The sequence below is a fragment of the Microcaecilia unicolor genome, chromosome 9 (genome assembly GCF_901765095.1).
Source record: "Microcaecilia unicolor chromosome 9, aMicUni1.1, whole genome shotgun sequence".
Classification (NCBI taxonomy): domain Eukaryota; kingdom Metazoa; phylum Chordata; class Amphibia; order Gymnophiona; family Siphonopidae; genus Microcaecilia; species Microcaecilia unicolor.
Window position 1 is genome coordinate 93739998 of NC_044039.1, and position 24570 is coordinate 93764567.

At 41.4% G+C, this 24570-nt stretch overlaps 1 protein-coding gene across 2 annotated transcripts in view; it reads right to left on the reverse strand.

Moving 5' to 3' along the window:
- Positions 1-24570, reverse strand: part of BCAT1 (branched chain amino acid transaminase 1) — a 119106-nt gene that overhangs the window by 61990 nt on the left and 32546 nt on the right. For both annotated transcript variants that reach the window (XM_030213861.1, XM_030213859.1), the window contains exons 3-4: positions 23553-23753; positions 11708-11818 (exon numbers count right to left, since the gene is read on the reverse strand). In XM_030213861.1, the coding sequence (XP_030069721.1) occupies positions 11708-11818; positions 23553-23753 (312 nt within the window). The remainder of the gene's footprint in view (positions 1-11707; positions 11819-23552; positions 23754-24570) is intronic.

The window sequence follows — 24570 nt, forward strand, 5'->3', positions numbered from 1 at the left end:
ATTCATGACCCCTTTTAAATAAAATGAAATATTAGACAAAGGAAACCTGAGTAAACACATAACAATCTGTATAGTAATAAAAGCTGTTTTTGCCCCCCACCTCCCTACTCCCCTCTATTGACTGAATCTCTGTACTTACAGTACTATATTCTAAAGTGAAGTTACACAAAATGAAAAGACCTGATGTAATGAGCTCTCTCCACTTCCATCTATACCTCAGGGTTGTATACTTAACATTTTGTTTACATTTTCCCATTATGCACAGTTCCTTTCCCAAGGCAATCTGATGCAGTACTCCCTCATGCTTCTCAGCACACTCTAGTACTTCACACAACACTGAACACTCAGGACCACCTCTCAACCTCGCCGTGCCTTCTCCATAGGCACATAATTTTTTCCATTTATCCCATATCACAAGCATTTCACAGTTCCTGTTTATAAACTTCCCTCTCTTTTTCCCCCACGAGATGCAGGATATGAATGTCATCTATGGTTTCTCCTTCCTGCAGCTTATCCAAGGACATCTTCAAAAAAGATATAACAGAGGCCATGTCCACTGGCTATAATTAAGCTCTTACTTGTCGTGTTAAAAATTCCGAGAGTTTGGAAAAAATCCAGGTGGTGCATTAAGTCTGGTGCAGAGAGACTCAGACAGTGCTTGCCTACTGCATCTTCTATTGCTGACAGGTATCAGGTCTCAGCTTGTTGGTGCCAGGGAAAGTACTGTGAGTGCTCCAGCATGATTGTGGAGTTGTTTGGCTATAAGCTTTTGACATTTATTTGAATGTTACTACTTTTGTCCTAAATACAGAGAGGGCCGCTTCAAGGCATTGCATTTAGTCCCTCTTAATATTGATTCTTTTATTTTCCTGGAACAACCTCTGCCCACAGTAGTTGTGGATCACAGGGCCTCTTGGACTGATTTGATCTGATTTATTAATTTATATATTGCTTTACACAACTAATGAAGCATACTTATCAATGTGGGCTACTGTTATAACATGTTATTTTATCATTAACTTGTGCCATTTTACCACAGGACCCATTTTATGCAACGAGGCCTACTTACTAATAACTGGGGTTAACAGTATAACAACACATCCTAACAGTAGCCTATGATGATAACTTCCCCATAAAGCTGTTCAGTATATAATAACTAGTAGAACAATGCCTTTATCCTCCAAATCAGTGAATACAGGGTTCCTGCAATGTAGATGGAGGTCAATCTCTCTTCTTCCCTTCCTTCGCTGGACATTGGGGCTGATATAGGGGCCCTTTTACAAAGCAGCAGTAAGCCCAACGCGGGCTTACCATGCGCTAATCTGGAGCTACCACCGGCCCAACACAGGCACCAGCGGTAGTTCCAGTCCCCAGTGTCTGCCATTTCCCACACTAGGGAAAATAGGTCCCTATTTTTTAGAGCAGCAGTTAGCTGGTGGTAACCACAAAAATGTCCAAATCAGTATTTTTGAAACCTATTTTTCAGACATTTTTCTATGCTGTTCTTCTGCAGTGCATCCAAATCTCAAAGGGGTGTGTTAGGGGCGTGTTAAGGGTGGGATGTGAGTGTTCCAGGACTAAAACTAAGACGTTTTGAGCTAGACCTGTTTTTATAACGAATAAGGCACAAAAAGGTGCCCTAAATGATCAGATGACCACAGGAGGTGGACCCCCCAATACCCCCCGGTAGTCACTGACCCCCTCCCACCACCCAAAGATGTGAATAAAAATATGACTTACCAGCCTCTATGACAGCCTCAGATGTGAAAGTCAGGTCTATTAGAGAAGAACGCAGGTCCCTGAAGTAATGTAGTGGTTGATGCAGTACATAGTGGGGGACCCAGGTCCCTATCTCCTTCTACCTGTCACACTTGTGGTGGAAACTTTGACCCCTCCCTAAGTCACCAAAACCCTACTGTACCGACATATAGGTGCCCTCTTCACCCAAATGGGCTACTGTAGTGGTATACAGTGGGGGGCAGAGGGTTTTGGAGGGCTCAGGGGACAAGATAAGGGATCAAAGGTGAGATGTGTTACCTGGGAGCATTTTATGAAATGCACAGGGTGCCCCATTGCTCTTCTGGGATGTCTGCAGGACCAGTCTACTAAAAGTGCTGGCTCCTCCTACATCCCAATAACATGAATCTCTACGTTTTGCACGTAGCATTTTTTTTTTTTTTTTTGAAAATGGACCAAAAAACAAAATGTCCAAAGCAGAAAACCTTGTTCAAAACAGCATTTTCATTAAAAAAAAAAAAGATGTTTTTCTTTTTCGAAAATGACCTTCTTTCCTATTTGGATTTTGGACGATTTAGCAAAACTTCCAAAGTCGGACTTAGACATCATAAAGAAAATGCCCCTCCACATCAACTGGCTCAACTTTATCCACAGGTTTATTAACACCTTTAAAAACATCTGATAGATTGATAAGGTCAAACTTCCCTTTGCTAAATCCACATTGACTGTACCCCATTAAGCCATGTATATCCATGTGGCTAGTAATTTATTTATTTTAGAATAGCTTCTATTATTTAGTCTGGCATCAACTTCAGGCTCATCGGTCTATAGTTTCCGTCTAAAAATGAATATCATATTTATCATTCTCAGGTACTCTGATTTTAATAAAAGTTCATAGATTGCTAGTAATGGGTCATATTTGAGATCTATAAGGGAGTGGATAGCATCTGAGCCTGGTGATTTGCTACTCTTTAGTTTGTCAGCTGGTTTCATTAAATCTTCTGGTTTCACATTGATTTGCTTAAGTTTCTCTTCAACAAAGACCTAAGCCTAGTATTTATTGAAATCATTTATGAATTTTAATAAATTGATGTTATTTGTAAAGCACCTGCACTCCGCCCTGTTTACAAGCTGCTTGCAAGTATTTCCCTCATTCTTCCCACCCAGTCACCCTTTTACCTTAATATCAACTGTCCCTGCCCTATCCTCACATGCTTCAGTCAAATTCCCTTCATACCCATACATAACCCTGTTGCTCTCCATCCACTCACAAGCCCCATTCTACTACTACTACTACTACTACTACTACTACTACTACTACCAGGGGTGTAGCCAAACTTCGACAGGAGGGGGGGGGGCAGACCCAAGATGGGGGGGCACATTTTGGCCTGCCCATTACCACTTCTGTCCCCCACCACCGCTATCACCGCTCCCCCCCCCCCCCCCCCCCCCCACTGGTACTGCGAATGTACCTTGGCTGGCAGGGATCGTCAACCCCCTCCAGCTAAAGCATTTCTCCCACGCTGGTCTCACATTGCCTGTCAGCTGTTCTGTTTTCAGTCACTGTGCACGCTTGTTTTAATGGGGTAATAGAGGGTTAAGTGACTTGCACAAGGTCACAAGGAGCTGCAGTGGGAATCGAACCCAGGTTGCATTAACCATTAGGCTACTCCTCCACTCATTCTAGCACATTCTTGAAATAAATGGACACCCATAAATGAAAAGATAAACAGTTAATAACTGGCACTTATCCTTTCATTCAACAAGTGAAAAAAGGACAATGGGAAGGAAATATCAGAATCCAAGAGTGACAAAGGGAAGCACAATCAGTAATTAATGACAATTTGTCCACCAGTTCTCCTCTCCTGACTTAGAAAAAGACCACTTCTTTTCCTAAATCCAAAGCTCCAGTTCCCACATCATTCAAAAGCGCACAGCAGTATGAAACAAACTTAAATATGTTGCAAGAAGGGAAGAGAACTATTTTGTATTGCATAACATAAATATTTGTGAAATGCAAAGTAGGAATGATAACATTTTAAACATTTACTAAGTATACCTCAATGCAGGTTACTTAACACATTATACCACTATATACATTGCTCGTTAATGCATACTCAACAGTAATGTTCACATATTAATCCAAACAATACACAAGATATTGGCACATCATTACTTAAACATTGCCCTATTAACACACAAGATAAAAAAAAACACACTGATATTTTAAGGACCATTACTGACACTGTTGCAATCACCAATTGGCTTCTAAAGTCAATCTCACTAGTGTTGACAGAACTGTGCGATAGAATTGTTACCATATTTACTGCTGATTTCTTGTTTACTTAAGGAGGTGGGTGATGATTTTAGGAGGTGTGTGCCTGTGATGAGTTCAAACTGTCCTGGAACATATTGTTGTGTTACTTATTTACTTATACTGTGATACTGATTATCTCACACATTTAACTTGAACTATTTAAAACAAAAATATTTCACCTTATTTTCTACCATGTTTATGTGATAACATTTATTTGCTTTAAGGGTTTTAATTTTATTAATGATTATACAGGAACACTTTCTAGAAGTAAACGAAAGGTCTACATTACTTTGCATTTATGGCAGCTGGAAGAAGGATTTTTAGTCAAGAGAATTACTTTAAAATTATTGGTTTAAATCACTGATTCTGGCCCCGTGCCCTACAGTCACACCAGATTTTCAGAGGGAGTGTGCAGTAAAGTGATGCTGAAAATCCAGGGACAACCTGCTCAGTGTGATTAAAGTAGGCAGGAGCCTCTCCTGAACATGTAAACCAAACTGAATATCGATCCCTTAGGCACTCAACCCTAGTAAATTTTCAGAGAGGCCAAATTAGAAGCACAACTCTCAGGAGCATAAATTTTCTGAATATTAGGCCCATGAAGGGCAATTCTATAACTCAGTCCGGTCCTTCGATGTCTGCATCGACATCGGTACCGGGGTCGGCGACAGCATCGACATCGAGGGAGGCATCGACATCAGGAGCAGAGGTAATGGCTGCTGAGAGACCAAGTTGTGCTGGGAGCAGTGAGGCATCAAGTAGGTCTCCACCTGTCTCGAGGCCTCCTGCTATGCAGGCTCCCCGGGACCGACTCGTCGGATCCGACCCTGAGGAGATGTAAGGATTCCACGTCGTCCTCGTTAGTACCGAGGAGTCTTGATGATGGACATCGAGCGAAGGCGAAGAAGCACTGTCACCGATCTCCTTCTACACATGGTGCCGGGAGCTCCAGGGCGTTGAGGGATTCCGTACCCGAAACGTGTTGGCGCCGAGAGGACTGCTTCTCTATGCAGGAGGTGCCGATGTGGCGGTCTCCTAGCAGCCCAGTACCTGCTCCTGAACCTGGGCAGATTCTGCCACCGGCTGTTCCACCGACCCCGCAGCCTTCTCCGATGGCGGCTCTCGACGAGTGCATCCAGGCCCTGCTTCCAGAGCTTCTGGAAGGACTGCTGCGTTGGTCTGCTTCAGTGTCGGGAGTGCTTGCACCTTCCGTACCATCTGCTGCAGCAGGATCTGGCCCGTCACCTGTGAAGAGGTCCCGGTTAAGCTGCACCGGTGTTGGCTGCCACCCAGGTTGACTCCCCTTAAACGTCTGTGGAGGATGCTTCACTGCAGTCCCTGCGGTCGTTGGCCTCTTGACATCGCCATCGAGGACGTCAATCCTCGGTGTCGAGGCAGGCTCAGTCTCTGAGTTTCCTGAGAGAGGTATTTACCCGATACTGAGGAGGAGCGTTTGGGGGAGTCTGAGGGAGATCTCAGATACTTTTCTTCTGATGAGTCATATAGGATTCCCTCTGAACCTTCCTCTCCACCTGAAAGGTGGCTATCTCCTCCGGAGAGTCTGTCCTTTAGTTGTTTTGTTCAGGAAATGGCTTCGGCTATTCCATTCCCTGTGGAGGTTGAGGATGAGCCCAGGGCTGAGATGCTCGAGGTCCTGGACTATCCTTCTCCACCTAAGGAGGCTGTGACGGCTCCTCTACATAAGGTACTGAAGGGAAGTCCTTATGTGAAACTGGTTGTTCCCTCTGTCTAGCCCCGTGATCCCGAAGAAAACTGATTCCCAGTATCAGATCCACTGTGAACCTGGATTGATGAGGTCTCAGTTACCCCACAATTCCATGTGGTGGACTCCACCCTCAAAGAGCCAAGAGTACTAGAGACTATGCCTCGGCGCCCCAGGATTCTTTTGGGAGGAAGATGGATTCCCAGCATCGGATCCACGGTGAATCTGGATTAATGAGGTCTTAGTTACCCCACAATTCCATCCTCAGTTACCCCACAATTCCATGGTGGTGGACTTCGCCCTCAAAAGAACCAAGAGTACTAGAGACTATGCCTCGGCGCCCCAGGATTCTTTTGGGAGGAAGACGTGTCAGGCCGTTTTGCTCGCCGCCCGAATCCAGTCTTACCAGAATTTTCAATCTATTTGATTCAAGCCTCTCATTAATATACAATGCTACCCCTCCAACAATTCGATCCACCCTATCACTACAATATAATTTGTACCCCGGTATGACAGTTAACCACTGCTTATCCTTCTTCCACCAGGTCTCAGAGATACCTATTATATCTAATTTTTCATTTAGTGCAATATATCCTAACTCTCCCAGTGTGGGCTAGTGTGGGCAGACATATACGGTCTGTGCTGGGGCTGGTGGTTGGGAGGGGGGACTAGTGTTGGGCAGACTTATACGGTCTGTGCCGGGGCTGGTGGTTGGGCGGCGGGGATAGTGCTGGGCAGACTTATACGGTCTGTGCCAGAGCCGGTGGTGGGTGGCAGGGATAGTGCTGGGCAGACTTATACGGTCTGTGCCAGAGCTGGTGGTGGGAGGCGGGGTTGGTGGTTGGGAGGCGGGGATAGGGCTGGCCAGACTTATACAGTCTGTGCACTGAAGAGGACAGTACAAATAAAAAAAGTAGCACATATGAATTTATCTTCTTGGGCAGACTGGATGGACCATGCAGGTCTTTTTCTGCCGTCATCTACTATGTTACTATGTGGTTATGCGTACCTTGCACATTTACATGGTGCCTTAGTTTACCGCCTTTTTGGTTCACTTTTGCTGACACACTTTCTGTCTCCCTTCAGGCCTGCTCTGACCCACTTTCTGAAGATATGTAGAGAGGGGTTAGGAGCCTGCTGTTGTTATCTGTGCCTTACTAGATCATGGCCAGCTATAACAGTCTGCCTTGCTATCCAGTATGTAATAAAGCTAAGCACTGTATTTAATTCTCCTGAGTGTCTGACTGAGTCAATTGCTCATATCGGAGGAGATACAAAAGAACTGTGAGCCGGTGCCCAGCGGCTTACATCATCTTTTCATTTACATGCATTCTTCGTGCCCAAGTGTTGGCACCTTTTTATAGCATTACTCTCTTAGAAAGGAATTCTGTAGCTGGGTGCCCAGTAGGATCCTATTCTATAAAGGAATGTAGGCATCTAATTTTATTTATAGAATACTAGATTAACAGGGTAGATACTTGTGTATGTGCTTAGATGCAAGCACTTATGCCAACCACAGAGCTTGAGTAAGAGTGTGCATTTGTGTTTCAGAGATACTCATGTTAACCTATAGTATTCTACGAGCTGCTTGCATAATTCTGCAATCTGCCTACACTCCTCCCTCCAGACCCTGCCTGTGTGTAAAACACGTGCTATTGAAGATACACGTGTAGTTCCAGAATAACACTTAGGCAGAATACTGGCATATATGCACATATGGGTGCACATACTTGTATTCTAAAGATTTACATATGCTTCCCTGGCCTTAGACAAATACAGAAGGATGTCTGGCTGAGTGCTTGAAGAATGAGTGTTGGCTACAGGGTGTTTGAGTGTGACTGAGTATGGAGAATAACACTAACAAAAGGTAACAAGGAATATGCAAGTGTTACTCACTTGTCTGTGTACAATATACAGCGGTTATGTTTTTATACCTTCTTTATCTCATAGGAAGGGTACATCAGAACTTTTAGCTGACCAGTTTACTTGTAATTTGTTAGTTTGAATACACTTACATTTTTTCTAAGTCATTTTACAGATGTGAAGGGGTAAATAGGAGACACGCTCATATACCGCCCATGCTCCGCCCACAAATATTCTCCCCTTGCAGTTACGTGCTAGAGAACTTCCACGTTCTCTTACAGAATAGCACTTAGCACGCTTGTGTGCATGTGTCAATTAAGGCACCGTGTAAATGTGGAAGGTGCGCAAAACCACATGCACCTAGTTATAAAATTGCCCTTCACGGGCCTAATATTCAGAAGATTTATGCTCCTAAATTGGACAGCTGTGCTGGTCCTGGTGCAATGTATGTACCTGTTTTACTGTTTGTACACTTTGCAAGCCTTGTTACCACATAAACATAATTGCGGGGAGAAAAAAACCCATTTATGAGCCTAAGTACATAAGAACAGCCATACTAGGTCAGACCAATGGTCCATCTAGCCCAGTAACTGCTGGGTTCATGCTGCTGATTGTTTCCATGTGTGTGTTTGTAAAATGACTGCTCCCACTGTGCACTGCCACCAAATATGTTGCAGAGTCTTTTGTAAAATGGCATCAGAACTGAGCAACCTCGATGTCTCAATCCCAATCCCACATTCTCTGTAAAATGGGCCTTTACATATCCTAAATTAGTGGTTCAACTGTTTCAGATTTTAAAAATCCTAAGAAGTCAGTGATACTAAAGACTAGACAAGTGCTTTGGAATATCGACTTCTTGTTTAACTTTATACCACATATCAGCCTCTGTTCACTTGGGGCCTCTTTCACCAAGCTGCGACAAAGGGGGGCCTGCGCTGGCATTGGCACATGTTTTTGACAAGCGCCGAGACCCCCTTTTACTGCAGCAGGTAAAAGGTAGGTCTTTCTTTTTTTCAGGAAATAACCATTAAGCAAATGAAGCACTTGCCATACAGCCGTTTCGGGGAGAGCCCTTACTGTCACCCATAGAGGTGGCAGTAAGGGACTCCCACGCTTACCTGGTGGTAACTGGGCAGCCCGCAGCACTGCCTGATTACCACCGGGCACAACCCGGCGCTACTAAAATAAATTTTTTTTGTAGCACCGGATATGACGCGTGCTGGAGGTGGGAACTACCGCTGGGCTGCTGCAGTAGCTCAGCAGTACTTCCTTTTTAGCGAGTGGTAAGCTTGCTTTGGGCTTACCACCATTTTGTAAAAGGGCCCTTGATAATTCAATGAAACACAATTTGACCAGGGCTGCCTAAACCTTTGCTCACACACCTCTATGTGAGTGCATCAGGATTACTAGATCTCCTCAATTTATTTGCCACTTTAGACACAACTGTGATATTTTATTGTATAGATTTGAAAGTTGGTGTCATCGGAGTGACTTTAAACTGGTTTTGTTCCTGTTTTGCAGAAAGATCTTACAGGGAAGACCTAGGGAGTAAGTAGCATGGAAGCTTGCTACTTTTTGGGATTCTGCCAGGTACTCGTGATATGGCTAGGCCAATGTTCAAAGAAGGATGCTGGGCTAGATGGACCTTTGGTCTGACCCAAAATGGCAATTCTTACACAGAGGAACAGAATCAACAAACGGTAGCTCATGGACTATCTCAAGTCTCCTTGTTGTGATGTTAAGCCATATATTTACACCAATGGCATCTTGTTCCATTTAAGCAGGATTACTGTCTGCCCTTGTAAGAGCTGAATGATGGTTGTCAGATCTTAAAATCTTGGCTAGCTTCAAATAGGTAGCTGCTTAATATAGATAAAAACAGAAAATTTGTAGGTGGCTTGTAACTGTGCACGCTGATCTTTCAAAGTAGATCATTCAGGGACATGTGATTTCAGACCTGGGCTCATGTTGATTTTTTTTTTTTTACCTTAGATATATAGGTTTCTGTTTTCTGTAGGAAGACTTTGGTAAAACTGAAGCTAGTATGCTAGTAAATGGCCTTCCTGAAACCCCAAGACTTTCAAACCACCATACATGTAGTGGTCAACATTCCATTAGACTATTATAATTCAATTTATCTAAGACTTCCAAAGAAACCATGGGTAGGCTTCAGAGAATCCAAAATCTAGCAGCAAAAATGGTTACTAGACGTGTAAGATGAGAGACGGTTTCTCTGCTTCTAGTCTCACTGCCTTCGTTGCTGATAGAGAAATTTATTAGATTTAAAGTTTTGCATTTAGTTTTCTGTTTCATGTCATTGGACCAATATAGCTTGGGGATAAAATGAGAAAGTATAGCTGTACAAGAGCCTTACACTCCAGTCAGGCATTTGGTTTTCTGGAGCCCAGGAGTTCCATCTGATTAGAAATAAGGCTAAGGGGTCGATATTCAAAGCGATTTAACCGTCCAGAAACAGATCCTGGCTGGTTAAATCGTCTGTTCGGGGCTAATCATTAATGTTCAGCAGCACTTAACTGTTACTGCCACTGAAAATAATCATTTAGCGCACTTTCAGCACTTCACAAGCCAAGTTGACCGCACAAATAGGAACACATAAAAGTCAGTCCTATCTATATGTGGTAGTGCATAACTGGTTAAGTACTGAATATCACACTTTACCTGCTATGCATTAGCTGGCATCACCAACCCAGAATTTCAATGATGGTGCCCAGACAGGGCCCAACACTGAATTTCCGAATTTAACGCTGGCGGTGGTCAGCAAGACACTGATTGCTGCAGGCTAGATATTGGGCCTAGAGTCTTTTTCTGGGGTATTCCCAGTCTTGCAGAATGATCCTCCTATGGAACTAATGTCCTAATCTGCACATCTTTATTTTTATTACAGACCTGGCTGTTTGATTGCTTTGTTCACAGTGGAAGTGATGGCATTTTGGAGTTAGTAAGGGTGATAGATACTCAATTTATTTTTTTTGCAGTATTTTCAAGTACTACATTGTATAGTTGCTTTTTCATTTTGTATAACTGATTTATGTTGTTTGTTATGATCAATGACTATAATCTGCCTTGTATGGTCTTGTGGAATAGAAGTGTTTCTAATTCGTTTAATCTTTGCAGCTCATACAGTGCTGCACCTTTGATGACATTTGGACATAATGGAGTCAACACAGGCTGCACATACTGCAGCAGGATATGTTTATCCACTTCTACCCTAGCTGAGACAATACTTGACCATCTCTCTGACCTCATATACAACTTTCTTTAAATTAGTCACCTTACTTTCTAACTCTTCTTACTCTCTTATCTATACGTTCCATCTTTGCTTATACCCTTCACTGTCAAAAACGTTCTATTATGTATTGTGTTAACATTGTAAGTAGTATACTATGCTATACTTTGTATTATTTGAATATTTATACTGCTGTAATTGTCGATTGCTCGTGTTTGATCTATTCTTACTGTACACCACTTTGAGTGAATTCCTTCAAAAAGGTGGTAAATAAATAAATAAATAAATAATGTTCCAGCCCCAAGCTCTTGTAGTAGATGTCATGGAAGTCCATGATGGATATTTTACATCCACATTTGCACCACTTGGACCCACAGTGGGGATGTCTTTCAGAACAGCTGGCTGGAGAATGAACTCATTTTTTTTTTTTTTTAAATGAGGGCAGGAAGGAAACCTTTTTTTTTTATAAGGAGAAGAAAGTGGCCTATTGGGATAATGCACTTTACAAAGAAACAAAGAAAGATAAACAAAAGAATTAACAGGAGTCAGGATGCAAACATCATTGTGCAGTAGCATGGACAAAAATTTAAAAAAAAAACTGCTAGGCTCAACAAGACAGTGGCTACATGGAAAGTCCTGCAGAGACTTGGAAAATTTTTCTCAAGTCTTCTGAATTAGAAGAGTACTTCCGCACTGTTGAATGATATCACTCACAAGCATGACTGATTCTCATCCTGCTTGCCAGTAGAGGAATCGACTTTAAGAATGCTTATCTTAAGGTAAACATGCTTATCTTATAGTAAACATGCTATCAACATACAGGCAAAGTCGCTCTTTTTGTACTGCGCAACATCCTGTCCATGTTGAGTCTTGGTCGAAACAAACGGATTTTACCATCCACTCCCCGATAAGCCTTCAGTCCTTCAAATAACTACAAAATAAAACAAACAAGAAAAATACTAGAAATTAGTTCTATGATGATGCGCCACATGTCAGTTACAAGTGTAGAATCAGCTTAGCAGAGCCCCTACAGAATCATCCTGGAGTGCTTCCAGCAAAGTTTTGCTTTAAATTTATCTAATGAGTTAACATTTGTGTCTGCCTTAGAACAAGGATTCCCAATCTGTTGGTTGTATAGACTCCTTCTCAACCTCCAAAATGTTTAGGGACATCCAATTCATCCCCAAATCTGTCCCCATTAGCCTCTCTCTCTCTTCCCCCCCCCCCCCCCCAGTCAGTCCCCATCAGTGTCTCTCTCCTACAACTTCACCCAATAGTGTCTGTTCCCCCTCCTCAATAACCAAACCGCCCTCTCTCTCTCTCTCTCTCTTTCTGTCCGACTCTCTATCTCTCTCTTCCCTTGTCTCTCAGCCTGGCTTCACTAATTTTTCTCTCTATGCTCTACCTGGTTCTACCACTCTCTTCCCTTTCCTTATGCTCTCTTCCTCAACTCCACCACTCTATTTCTGCCCTCCTCTACCAAATCAACCTCTCTTTTCTCTTTCTCGAGCCATCCCCACCTTCCCCCCTCTCTCTCTCTCAATCTCTCTCTCTTTCCCCTCACCTATTACTCCTGCAGTGCTCTTTTGGACTTCCATGTTGCTGCCAGCCCACTGCTAGTGCAGTTCCTGCCATTTCTATTTTGCAACAATACCGCCAGTGCTGCTCTCATCCCTACAGGCCCTGCTTCGGCAGGAAGTTGCAGCCTCATGCAGAGACCATTTTTCCTTGTCCTACATTCCAGAATTTGTGAGGACAAGGGTCAATGGATCACAGAGTGGGAACTACTGCTTTAGAGGACAGCTGGTTGAAGAGTAGAATTTGCTGCTTTTTACCTCCAAGAGTCTTCTTAGAGAATCATAAGATACAGTTTTTACTTATTTTATTGAACAAGATATATATATATATATATATATATATATATATATATATATATATATATATATATATATATATATATATATATAATTTATTTATTTTTTAAATAAGAAAAATGAATGATCCTAAACAATGCACAATATAACCAACTTCACATCTTAACAAAGAACTGTTGTCTGGGTGATTTCTGCTTCTTCACTTCATCAGTGCAACAGATGGCATAAGCAAAAGTGGTTGCACTAAGTCGAAACTTGGCTTATGCAGATAACCAGTTTTCCACAGAAACATGAAACTGTGGTGACCAAGTTTGTGGGTACTCTAAGGTGGCTGTCGTCTTGATGTAATCTCTCATGATGGTGATTTTCATTAAGTCTCTTGGTGGCAGCTGTTTGGATGGAGAGACCTTAGGGATGGCCTTAGCATCAATAGCCTAAAGGTATGGCCAAGGCCAGATTAGAACAGGGGGTGGGCGACCATGATCCTTGAGGGCCACAACCCTGTCAGGTTTTCAAGATTTCCACAATGAATATGCATGAAATCTATCTGCATAAAAGAAGCAGTACTTATAAATAAATCTAATGCATATTCATTGTGGAAATCTTGATTTTATTTCACTGCATGGAATCAAAGTTTTTATTTTCTTATCAACTTCCCAAATAAAAGTCTTCAAATCTATGCATACAGTGGGATAAAATCAACTGTGAATCAGACTTCCAGAACCAATTTAAACTGCTCAAAACACAGCAGCCAGGCTTATATTCGGAAAAACAAGATTCGAAAGCACTAAACCCCTACGAGAAAAACTGCACTGGCTCCAAATCAAAGAATGTACTGCATTCAAAATCTGCACCCTGGTTTATAAAATCATCTACGGCAATGCCCCGGGATACATGACAGACCTCACAGACCTACCAGCCAGAAACACAACAAGATCAACATGAGCATACCTAAATCTCCACCACCCAAGCTGCAAAGTACTAAAATACAAATCAACCTATGCATCCAGCTTCTCCTACATAAGCACACAACTATGGAACGCACTACCATACACCGTGAAAACAACATATGACCACCTAAACTTCCGGAAACTCCTAAAAAACTGACCTGTTCAAAAAGGCATACCCCAACAATCCAACTTAAATGCTTTAACCCTGCAACACAATGAAATAAAAGCTCGTACTGGACATAACTCTTCCTTCTTATGATTCCCAATGTGTCTGTCACACATGAACTTTACTCTACCATAACCTCACCCTGTATTTGTTCATACCGGTACTGGCGATCGCCTCTATGGTACTATGTAAGCCACATTGAGCCTGCAAATAGGTGGGAAAATGTGGGATACAAATGCAACAAATAAATAAATACATTTACAAAAAGGTGCTCCAATTCAGGGATTAAGCTCTCAACTGGAAGTTGCCCTCTTAATCCCCAGGTGGTTGTTGTTCACCACTTCCCCCTACCCCCCGCCCCACTCCCGAATGTGAAAATACCAGGGGATACCAGGATCTATGACAGCTTCAGGAACTATGGACATTCATATTGTAAAATGGCCACAGAGACATACATGAGGATGAAGGAAAAGCCTAATAGTTAGAGCAGTGGGCTAAGAGCCTGGCAACCCTAGTTCAAATCCCACTGCAGCTTCTTGTAATATTTTTTTTATTTAATTGTGAGCCCTCCAGGGACAGAAAACTACCTACTGTACCAGAATGTTTTGAAACCCACAAGCCTGAAGGTTATTGAAGTGGTGTGCGTTCAAGGTACAGTAGGTGTTTTTTGTCCCTGGAGGGCTCACAATTTTAAAAAATCACAAGTTGCACCGTGATTTGAATTGGGGTTCCCCTGGATCTCAGCCTACTGCTCTAACCATAAGAAGCAACATAAGCAGAAAGCCTATGAGGAAATCCATGGGACTGAGAGATTGAATTAATTCTTTGCTTCAGTCTTTACGGAAGAAGACATAAGAGATCTACCTGTACCGGAAATGGTTTTCAAGGGTGACAATGTGGAGGAACTGACAGAAATCTCGGTGAACCTGGAAGATGTTCTGAGCCAAATTGACAAGTTAAACAGTGATAAATCACCTGGACTGGATGGCATACACCACAGGGTACTGAACAAACTCAAACATGAATTGCTAATCTGTTGTTAAAATCATCCGTAGTACCTGAAGATTAGAGGGTGGCCAATGTAATGCCAATTTTTAAAAAGGGCTCCAGGGGTGATCCGGGAAATTACAGACTGATAAGCCTGACTTCAGCGCTGGGGAAAATAGTGGAAACTATTATAAAGAATTAAATTACAGAACACATAGACAAACATGGTTTATTTGGTCAGAGTATGGGTTCAGCCAAGGGAAGTCTTGTCTCAATTTGCTTCATTTTTTGGAAGGCATAAATAAACATGTGAATAAAGGTGAGACAGTTGATGTAGCGTATCTAGATTTTCAAAAAGCTTTTGACAAAGTTCCTCATGAGAGACTCCTGAGAACATTAAAAATTCATGGGATAGCAGTCAATGTCCTTCTGTCAATTAGGAACTGGTAATTAGACAGAAAACAGAGGGTAGGGTTAAATGGCCATTTTCTCAATGGAGGATGTATAGTGGACTGCTGCAGGGATCTGTACTGGAACCGGTGCTATTTAACATATTTAGAAATGATCTGGAAAACGGAACGAGTGAGGTGATTAAATTTGCAGATGATACAAAACTATTCAAAGTCGTCAAAACACACATGGATTTTTAAAAATTGCAGGAAGACCTTGGGAAACTGGAATACTGGGCATTCAATGGCCTATACCTATTCAGTTCAAGAATAAGACCAATCAATCCAGGTGCTACAAATAATTACAACAAACTGATAATGTAAACTAAACATTAGATAAACTCACCTTGCAGAATAAGAAAGCTTTTAAATGTTTTCTAAATTGAAGATGAGTACAAGATCTCAGAAACAACAGAAGCTGGTTCTATATCTTAGCTAACCAATATTAATAGACAATGTAAGATGTTTGATTGATTTAAAATGTTTATACATTGGAAATCTCAGTTGAACAAGAATATGAGTATTATATCTGGAAGAAGACCTGTGTAGCAAGGATACTAACGTCAGCACGTAATCAGGTATTTCCCCAGTGAGAATTTTAAAGTTTCCAACTTTATTTAGAATTTCCTATCCCGCCCTCTAGGAAAACCGTCAGGGCAGCTTACAATATAACAATGTTAAAACAGAGAGAGAAACAAAAACGGACAGAAGACAGGGATAGGAGGGAGGAACTACAACATTACAATAGAAAAGGAGTGAGTAAAACAGAAGGGAAATACCTAATTTAAACTGAATTCTCTCAGCAACTGGTAACCAATGTAGTTTGGGGTAATAAGATTAAAGTGACTCGAATCAAGATAATCCAAAAATAAGTCTAACAGCAGAGTTTTGTACCAACTATAAACAATGAATGAGTGATTTAGAATAGCTAATGTAAGACTGCAATAATCCAGTCTAGGAAAAATTAAAGACTGGGCAAATGCTAAGTGATGCACATTGGGAAGAATTACCTGAATCATAGTTATCTGATGCTAGGTTCCTCTTTAGGAGTCAGCACTCAAGAAAAAGATCTAGATGTCACGTCACTGTAGATAGTACACTGAAATCTTCTGCCCAGTGTGCAGCGGTGGCCAAAAAAGCAAACAGGATGCTTGGAATTATTAGGAAAGGGATGCAAAATAAGTCCAAGAATATTATAATGCCTCTGTATCATTCAACGCAATGCTATACCAGCCCCCTGCTGAATAAAAGCCACATAACACCGAACAGATGCAGTTGTACACTTCTCCATTCCATATCCCTCCTCCCAAACCCTTCCTCATCACCATACCACCCCCCCATAACATCTCAAAAACTAAGTAGCCCTAAGATCACATTCCTCACATCAAGTAACCACGCAAACCTGATCACATCCCTCATATTAATTAACTCCTCAATCATATCGCTCACATCAAGTAACCCTCCAATCACATCCTTGACAATTAGCCCTGCCCCCAAACACATGACGTTAATTAGACTAATAAACAGAACAAAAATTTTTGCTCATTAGTTCTTGAGAACTAGGACAAAAAAAATACTTTTTTCATAATGAAAATTGCATAAGTATAAACAATTGACCCAAATAAAAGAACTATAATTAATCATTTCCATTAACAAAAATGTCTTAAAGTGGAACAAAAATTATAAGTGATGTAGACAATGCTTTCCATCCCTCCTACCTGTGCTGGCACATTCTTAGCGGTAGTTGCAGAGATCCCAAGACCTGCCAGCTGAAGATGTTGGAAACACTGCTCTTCAGCTCTGCAGTTTGCTGTATCTCCTTGTGTCTCCAGGCAACCATGAATGTTCAGTTTTCAGCGCATGTACAAAAACCCTAATCCCGACCTCTGCCGACACCCATACCTGCTTGGTTCTTGCATACATGCTGAAAACTGAACATGCGGTTGCCAGAGTCAGCAATCTTAGGGAGATACAGCAGACCACAGACAATGAAGAGCAGTGCTTTCAGTGTCATCCTCAGCTGGCAGGGCCTGCACCGCTGTTGAGTGTGTACCGTACCTCAACCCTGAGTGTGTGGGCCACAGCTCACTCAGGCCCACCTATGGCTACGTCACTGCAAGCAGCTGAACTGAAGAGCTAAAGAAGAAGATTCTCGGCCCATCAGGGCCCACATATGGCACTGGCTAAGCCACCCACTACAATCTGTGGAGCTGAAGGACAATGTTTTTTTTCTGTACCATTTGGATATGTAATTGCTGGCGTGGCTTAAGAAAAGCCCCGGCCCACCCGGGCCCACACATGGAGACACCAGTCATACCACCCACTGCAATCTGCCTAGCTGAAGTACCCAGATCACAACAGGCAAGTTCTTTCCAAATATGCAGAAAAGCCAGCCAAGAAGACAACCTGTCAATAATTATTTAAGAAACCTGCCAAACATACTGTAAACTCCAAATCGGCTATAACTATAACCAGGTTTCTGGCAACAAAGTCTGTGTGGTTTGTTGTGCATTTACTGGAAAATCCGTTTTTAAAATGCTCAGCTAAAGAGCAGCAGTTTCAGTGCCATTGGGAGTCTGTCCAAGTTATTTGCTAGATGTAGGAGGGAAAGTGGCATGTGGGAAATTTTTCGAATACTGCAAAAATACAAAGAAAAGCAGGAGCCTAATCAGGCTTACAAGTGACAGCAAGTGTGAAATTGAATGTAACGTGCTCATAGCGGGAAAAAATCCATCCAATCCTATAAAACATATAGAGCATTTTCATAAAACAAGCTGAAATCTTACAATCGCAAAAGTCAGCAAGGAAAAAATCTTATGCTGGACAATTCAATGACCAGTGACCAAAAGAATCCAGTAAGCCAGGATCCTACCATTTCCAAATCAATGAATCTCAAAGTACGGTCTCTCTCATATAGGCAGTAATTTGACCAGTATCATGTACACATGAAATCAGTTTTGGATATGATTATTGCTACCAGCAGTCCAATGATGACTGATTCACCTTGTAATGGTATCAGTTTATTACTGAAATATGTAGCATGTTTGCTGGATTATATATACACCAATATATTTGTGTATCTTTTGAAGATATATGTTTGTGGAGCTTTTGGAGAATAGTTTCATTTCAAGCCTCTCTCTCTCCATTCCTTTTTAACTACACACACTTAACAAACACAAAAGAGCTTCCTCTGCCCTCCCACCTAACAAAAGATGGACTAAGGTGGACACCTGAATAAAACAAAGGACTCAGAGGAAGCATAAACAGGACATTTGCTTGTCAAAGGTATACCTGCCCCTCCCATCAGCTTCCAGACATGTGCAGAAAGGAAGGACTTGTAATGTGTATCTGCCCCAGAGACTGAACAGGACATCAAAAGACATTTGCCAGCAAAATCCAGACTGTAAGTCTCGTGATATCATACCAGGACTCAGGGGTCGTGTGCAGACATGAGACTACATTAACCATAATGCCTTGCAAAATATCCAAGACATGCACACACCATGCTTCTCTGCTAACATTATAAAAGGCCTGGAAACAGCCCCGCTCGCTCTCTTGGGACCTGCCTCCTCTTGGGACCTGCCTCCTCTTGGAACCTGCCTCTCTTGGGACCTGCCTCCTCTGGAACCCTGCCTCTCTTGGAAACTGCTGCTCTCTTTGGGGTCCGCTGATGCCTTGCTCCTAAAACATGTGCTTACCTAATGCTGTTCATACTGTGTAACAAGGACTTGTAAGTAACATAACTTTTGATCTAGACCTGCTACTTTGTTCTATTTTTATGCACAGATTACCTGTAAAGATTCCTCTTAAAACCTACCTCTCGTGTGCAATTGTATATTAAATCAATCTTTTTGAAGCTAAAAATATGGTCTCTTTGTGTTCTGAATATATATATACTTAATATATTTAATTTATTGCAATTATCACCTTTGGTGATTGGTGGAGAAATTAATATCCTAAAACTTATAAATACAGCGCTTGCTCTTAAATTATAAACAGTAGCGAGTTGCTCTCGAGCTATTTTCCCCCAAAATAAATCATTTCTTCCAACATATTAATTGCTGGAGAAGTGGGTAGAATTTCTTGTAACAACCTGAATTCAGAAAGATGCTTAAAACCTTGAATCCCAAATTCAAACCTTGTGGCAGTGCCAAAGCCCTGAAAATGATGCAAAAAAAGCAGAGCATCCTTAGCAGAGAAACTGAAGGAAATGAACACTAGGAGCAGAAATGTCACAATGGGGTGAATTCTATATATGGTGCTGAAAACAATCGGCGCCGAAAACAGCAATATTCTATAAGCCTCGTTTAAAGTTAAGCACAGTTTATAGAATAGAACTTACACTTGAGAATCGCACCTAACTTCAAGCACAGCCATTTGCACCAACTGAAACGTGGTGCATATCCCCCGTATTCTATAAAAACTTGTGTAAAATGTTAGGAACACCCCGGTTCTGCCCATGACCCTCCCATTTCCACTCCCCTTTTTTTACTAGCATGTAACATTTAGACGTGTGCATAAATTCCAATTAAATCTAATTAGTGCCAATAACTGCTTGTTAAAAAGCCAATTCTTGGTGCTAATTAACTTATTAAATTAAACTGCGTGTGCAAATTGGGCATGTGCCATGATGGATGACACCCCGGGTGTCAGCTCCCCTAGGAACACCACTTGGTATATCAGCTTGCTTCTTTGACCCAGGAACCTTAAGACTTATACATCCAATCCTCAACCTTAACAAATTACATCATCCACATACCGGGATGCAATAGCACAATGCCTAGACAAAAAGTCTGATAGAGTGGGATACCAAGCCTAACAAAGTAATGTTAACTGTTACTGATAATGGCACAAATATAGTCAAAGTAATTTGTGTACTTTGAAACAGCTATAATGAGAAAACAAACCATAGTAATGTGGAAAATGGTAGATCACCCATTGCTACTTCAGATAGCGATGAATCAGATGAAGATGAAGAACATAACGTTGATCCTGATATCGGTGACTCAGATGAAAATTCATAAGAGAATGGGGATGATTCGAAATCGACTTTAGAATTTAATATTCTTCGTAACACGATGTATCCATGAATGCCTTGTATGATATCCTGATAAAGGCACACAAGATAGTTAATAACTTCAGAAAATGTTCTATGGCTACAGAGAGACTCCGTAATAAGCAGGGCTTTTTTTGAGGGGGTACTTGGTGGTACTGAGTACAAGCACTTTTTCTACTGTCTGCTAAAATTGACCCATGGAGCCCAAGTTTTAATGAAAGAGCTCAGGTTCTACACACCAATTCTGTCTTGTCATAGATTCTGTGACTGGTTGCAGGGGGCCTGGCTATTGTGGGGTGGGTCCCTTAGTGATCACTCCACCCCTGAAGGGTGGCCTAGCATTTGAGTACCAACACCTTTTTTTGCTAGAAAAAAAATGCACTGGTAATAAGTGTGATAAAGGAATTGTGAATGACTATCCTTCTCAGTGGAACAGCACCTATGACATGTCAAGATGCCTTCTTCAGCTGAAAGGAGATATTACTGAGGTTCTTGGATTGAATATTGATTAAATGCTACAGTCTGAGTGGACAAAGGTGGAGGAACTTTGCAGTTTGTTGCAATCATTTGCTGAACATACAGACACATTGCAAAGCGATTCATGCTCCCTGTCTTATATTATTCTTTCTATACTCAATTTGTATTGTCACGTAGATAAGCCAAATGTATCAACAACTGATTTTCCTCAATTTTGACACCCAGCAGTGCCTTCACTGACAATAACAATACTTTCAGAGGCCCTTTGACAAAGGCGCACCAAAAAGTAGCCTGCGGTAGTGTGGGGGGCTTGTATTGGACACGCGCTGGACCATTTCTCCACCACATCTGGAAAAAAGAGGGTTTCTTTTGGTCTGGGAAATGGATGTGTTGCAAAATGAAAACCAGAGCGCGTCTATTTACGGCCTAAGCCCTTAATGCCACTCATTGACTTAGCAGTAAGGGCTCATGCATTACACGCATGGTAACTGTCCAGCACGTGCCAACTGCCGATTACCGCCAGGAGTGCCCCATGGTAGGAAATAGAAAATAATTTTCTACCGCGGGTTTTCGGCACACGCCAAACTCAGAATTACCGCCAGGAACACATGCTAGCCTGGCGGTAATGCCAATTTGATGCATGTTGCACACACATAGGCCCTTACATGCCTTTGTAAAAAGGCTCTTCAGTCATCTTCCAGTTGCTGCATGCCTTCTCGATCCTTCAGTTATTCTGCTACTTCCAGAAATGAGTTCTCTACCTGCAGTTGTCAATTCATAACTGATTGGGCAGCACATGAAAAAATCTTGAATAAAGCCTTCATAGAAACTGAGCCATCTGTTGCAGGACAGAGTTCAAATATCAACACCCCCAGCAGAATTCTGGTAGGCCTGGAAAAAACTTACATTGCTGAGAAGCTGAAAGTGACAGAAGTAAGACATCCTGCTAAGTTCAAGAAACTGATGAAGTGCAAATAAACAAATACATTGAGGAAGTTAAACTTCTACAAATACGCAGAATGTATTTCAGTTCTGACAGGAGAGAAGTGCAGTCTATGACATTACTTCCTCTGGCTCTAGATATTCTGTCAGCATCAGCATCACAAGACTATGTAGAAAGGATCTTTTCTCTGTGTGGAATAATGAATGCTGGACAAAGAACTTGACTTGAAAGTAGCTTGGAAGTGAGAGTATTTCTAAAACTAAATGTTAAACTCGAACAGATATTCTTTTCTCTGTTTGTGCTATTGGTTAACGTGAAGGACTGCATGTATAGGTTTTAAGATTTCTGGAAATGAGAGTATTTCTAAAACTAAATGCTTAACTCAAACAGTTATAGTAGACGTTGTTTGTGCTATTGGTTTGATTTACACTGAAAAAATGCATTAGGTTATGTGCATGTGATATTCTGAGGGTTGTTCTTGATATTCTAGAAATTGTGTGTTTTGCTCACAATTAAAAAAAAAACAAGAACTGAAATTATTTGTCATGAGTTTGTGAACTGAATAAGAACTAGGGAAGATGACTAAATAAAAACTAAAATTAACATTGTTGGCAGAACTAGAATAAAATAAGAATTAAAATTACATATTTTGTACATTCATAAAAACTAGAAATAAATTATTTTTCCAAACTAAAATATCCCCACATGAAACTTCCCCAATTCCATTCCTGACCACAGGAACCACCCTCCCCTGGTCCCATTCCAATAAAAGGACAGCCCCAGATCCCTTATCCAACTACAAGCTCCACCCCTCACATACTCCCCCCCCCCCCCCCCACCCCTTCCCCTGGACTCACTCAGGGCTTCAGGGGTCCCAGGCAGCACCAATCATCCTCTGGTAAGCCCAGACACTACAAAGTGATTTTCAAATACAAACATCCTCTTAAAATGAAGGATAGAGTATGTACTGATTGTTCTTTGAATTTGTGTGTCTGTCAGGTCCTATTGTTTTGCTTGGACTACAACTGCTTTTTGCTGCACCCAAGAAGCTGCTGCCCTAGGCAGCTGCTTAGTTTTGCCTAACGTTTGAGACAGCCCTGGACCCAGGATGTTCCTCTTGCATTGTATGTTAATGTTTGATCCTTTATCCATTGTTTTGTGTATTGCTACACAATTACCACCCAAAATCTATAAACTTGGACGTCCAACTTTACACTTACCATGCACTGACCTTAGTTGCTGTTCTAGAAGCTGTGCACTCATTTCTGTTGCAGGCAGCTTCTAGGAGGGCATGGCCATGGGAGAGGCATGGGCAAGTCAGGGGCATGCCTATGAGTTACATATGCAGGTTGTAGAATACTAGGGATTACATATCTGTTAACTGCTAGACACAACACTTGCACCAGCCTTTGGCATGGCATAAGAGCTCCTGCGTAAAGTTAGGCATGAAACTGTACCCTTAACACTAGTACTCTATAACAGCAGTATTTTGTAAACCACTGAGAACTTAATTGTGAATTAATGGTATATAAACATTTTTAAATATCCAGATAAAATAAGTTTCAACTGTGATGTTATGGAGCATGGTTAAACCTAGCTTGACAATGAATTATTCATTAATATCTTTCAGCTTAAATGAATTATTTATTAATATCTTTCAGTTTATGACCATTTTAACCTCTATGACATATCATAATGCTTTATTAGCCTCTAATATTTAATAAATGGAAATCACCAGATTTCCAAGCAGCTGCTATGCTTACTTCTACAGCATAATGGAGAGCCGAAGCTGCTGGGTGTAGCGAGAGGTTCTGAAGAGGCTTGATCTGTGGCTTTTCCCATCCATTTTCTGTAGACCATTCTATTGTCAGCATGTGGTCAGTGAAGATAGTTCCAAACACCAGGTTGTTGGGGTCAGGTTTTTCCTTCAAAGTGGTCGCTAAGTTAACAGTTAAATCTGCAGCCTGGAATAAAACAGAGTAGAAGTATGGTTTCAGGTTAAGAGAAAACCACGTATGATTTTTACAAATAGGATGTAGGATTTGAATTTGCAATTCCAAATAAAGGACCATCACACAGCCACAGGAGGAACTGAAGTGGATAATCAACAGTACCAAGCAATTTGTAGTTCATTGTTCATCTTTATTTGATGTATCACCCTCGCCCATGAAATTGATTCATCTAGGCAGTTGACAATAAAACTAAATAAAAGGAGAATAGGGTACGAAAGACACAGGGAGGCTGTATAAGGAGGCCTAGGTTACCAAGTTAAATTAATTAATAATATATAAGAACTAAAATTATGCCTAAGACACAAAAACATGGGAACGGGAAACCATAAATAAACACAAGACATGCCGTTTATAAGGGAGTAGGAAATTATAAAGAAAGAGAGGGGTAACAAGAATAATAAACCGGATGCATAATTGTCAAGTTTTAAAAGGGATGCAGCAGGAAACTGGTAACCAGTGTTTGGTCAACAGCTGTGTAATCCTATCAAATTTCTTGGTGTTATGAAGTAGTTTGACTGATGTATTTTGTAGCATCCTATTCCTGGGAGAATTCAAATGACAAATTTGGCAATCAAAATGGCACACGGCAAGATTCAGTATGTTTTATTTGTCCATATTACTCAGTGTAGCAGGAACTTCTGACGTGTCTCCTCTCGGTTTATAAAGAGCAACATTCTGGTTTCTCTTCCACTATGTTGAAACCAGCTTGCCATGTGATGTAATGGAAACAAATCAAAGTGTCTCAATGTCACTTATATCAAAGCTTTAT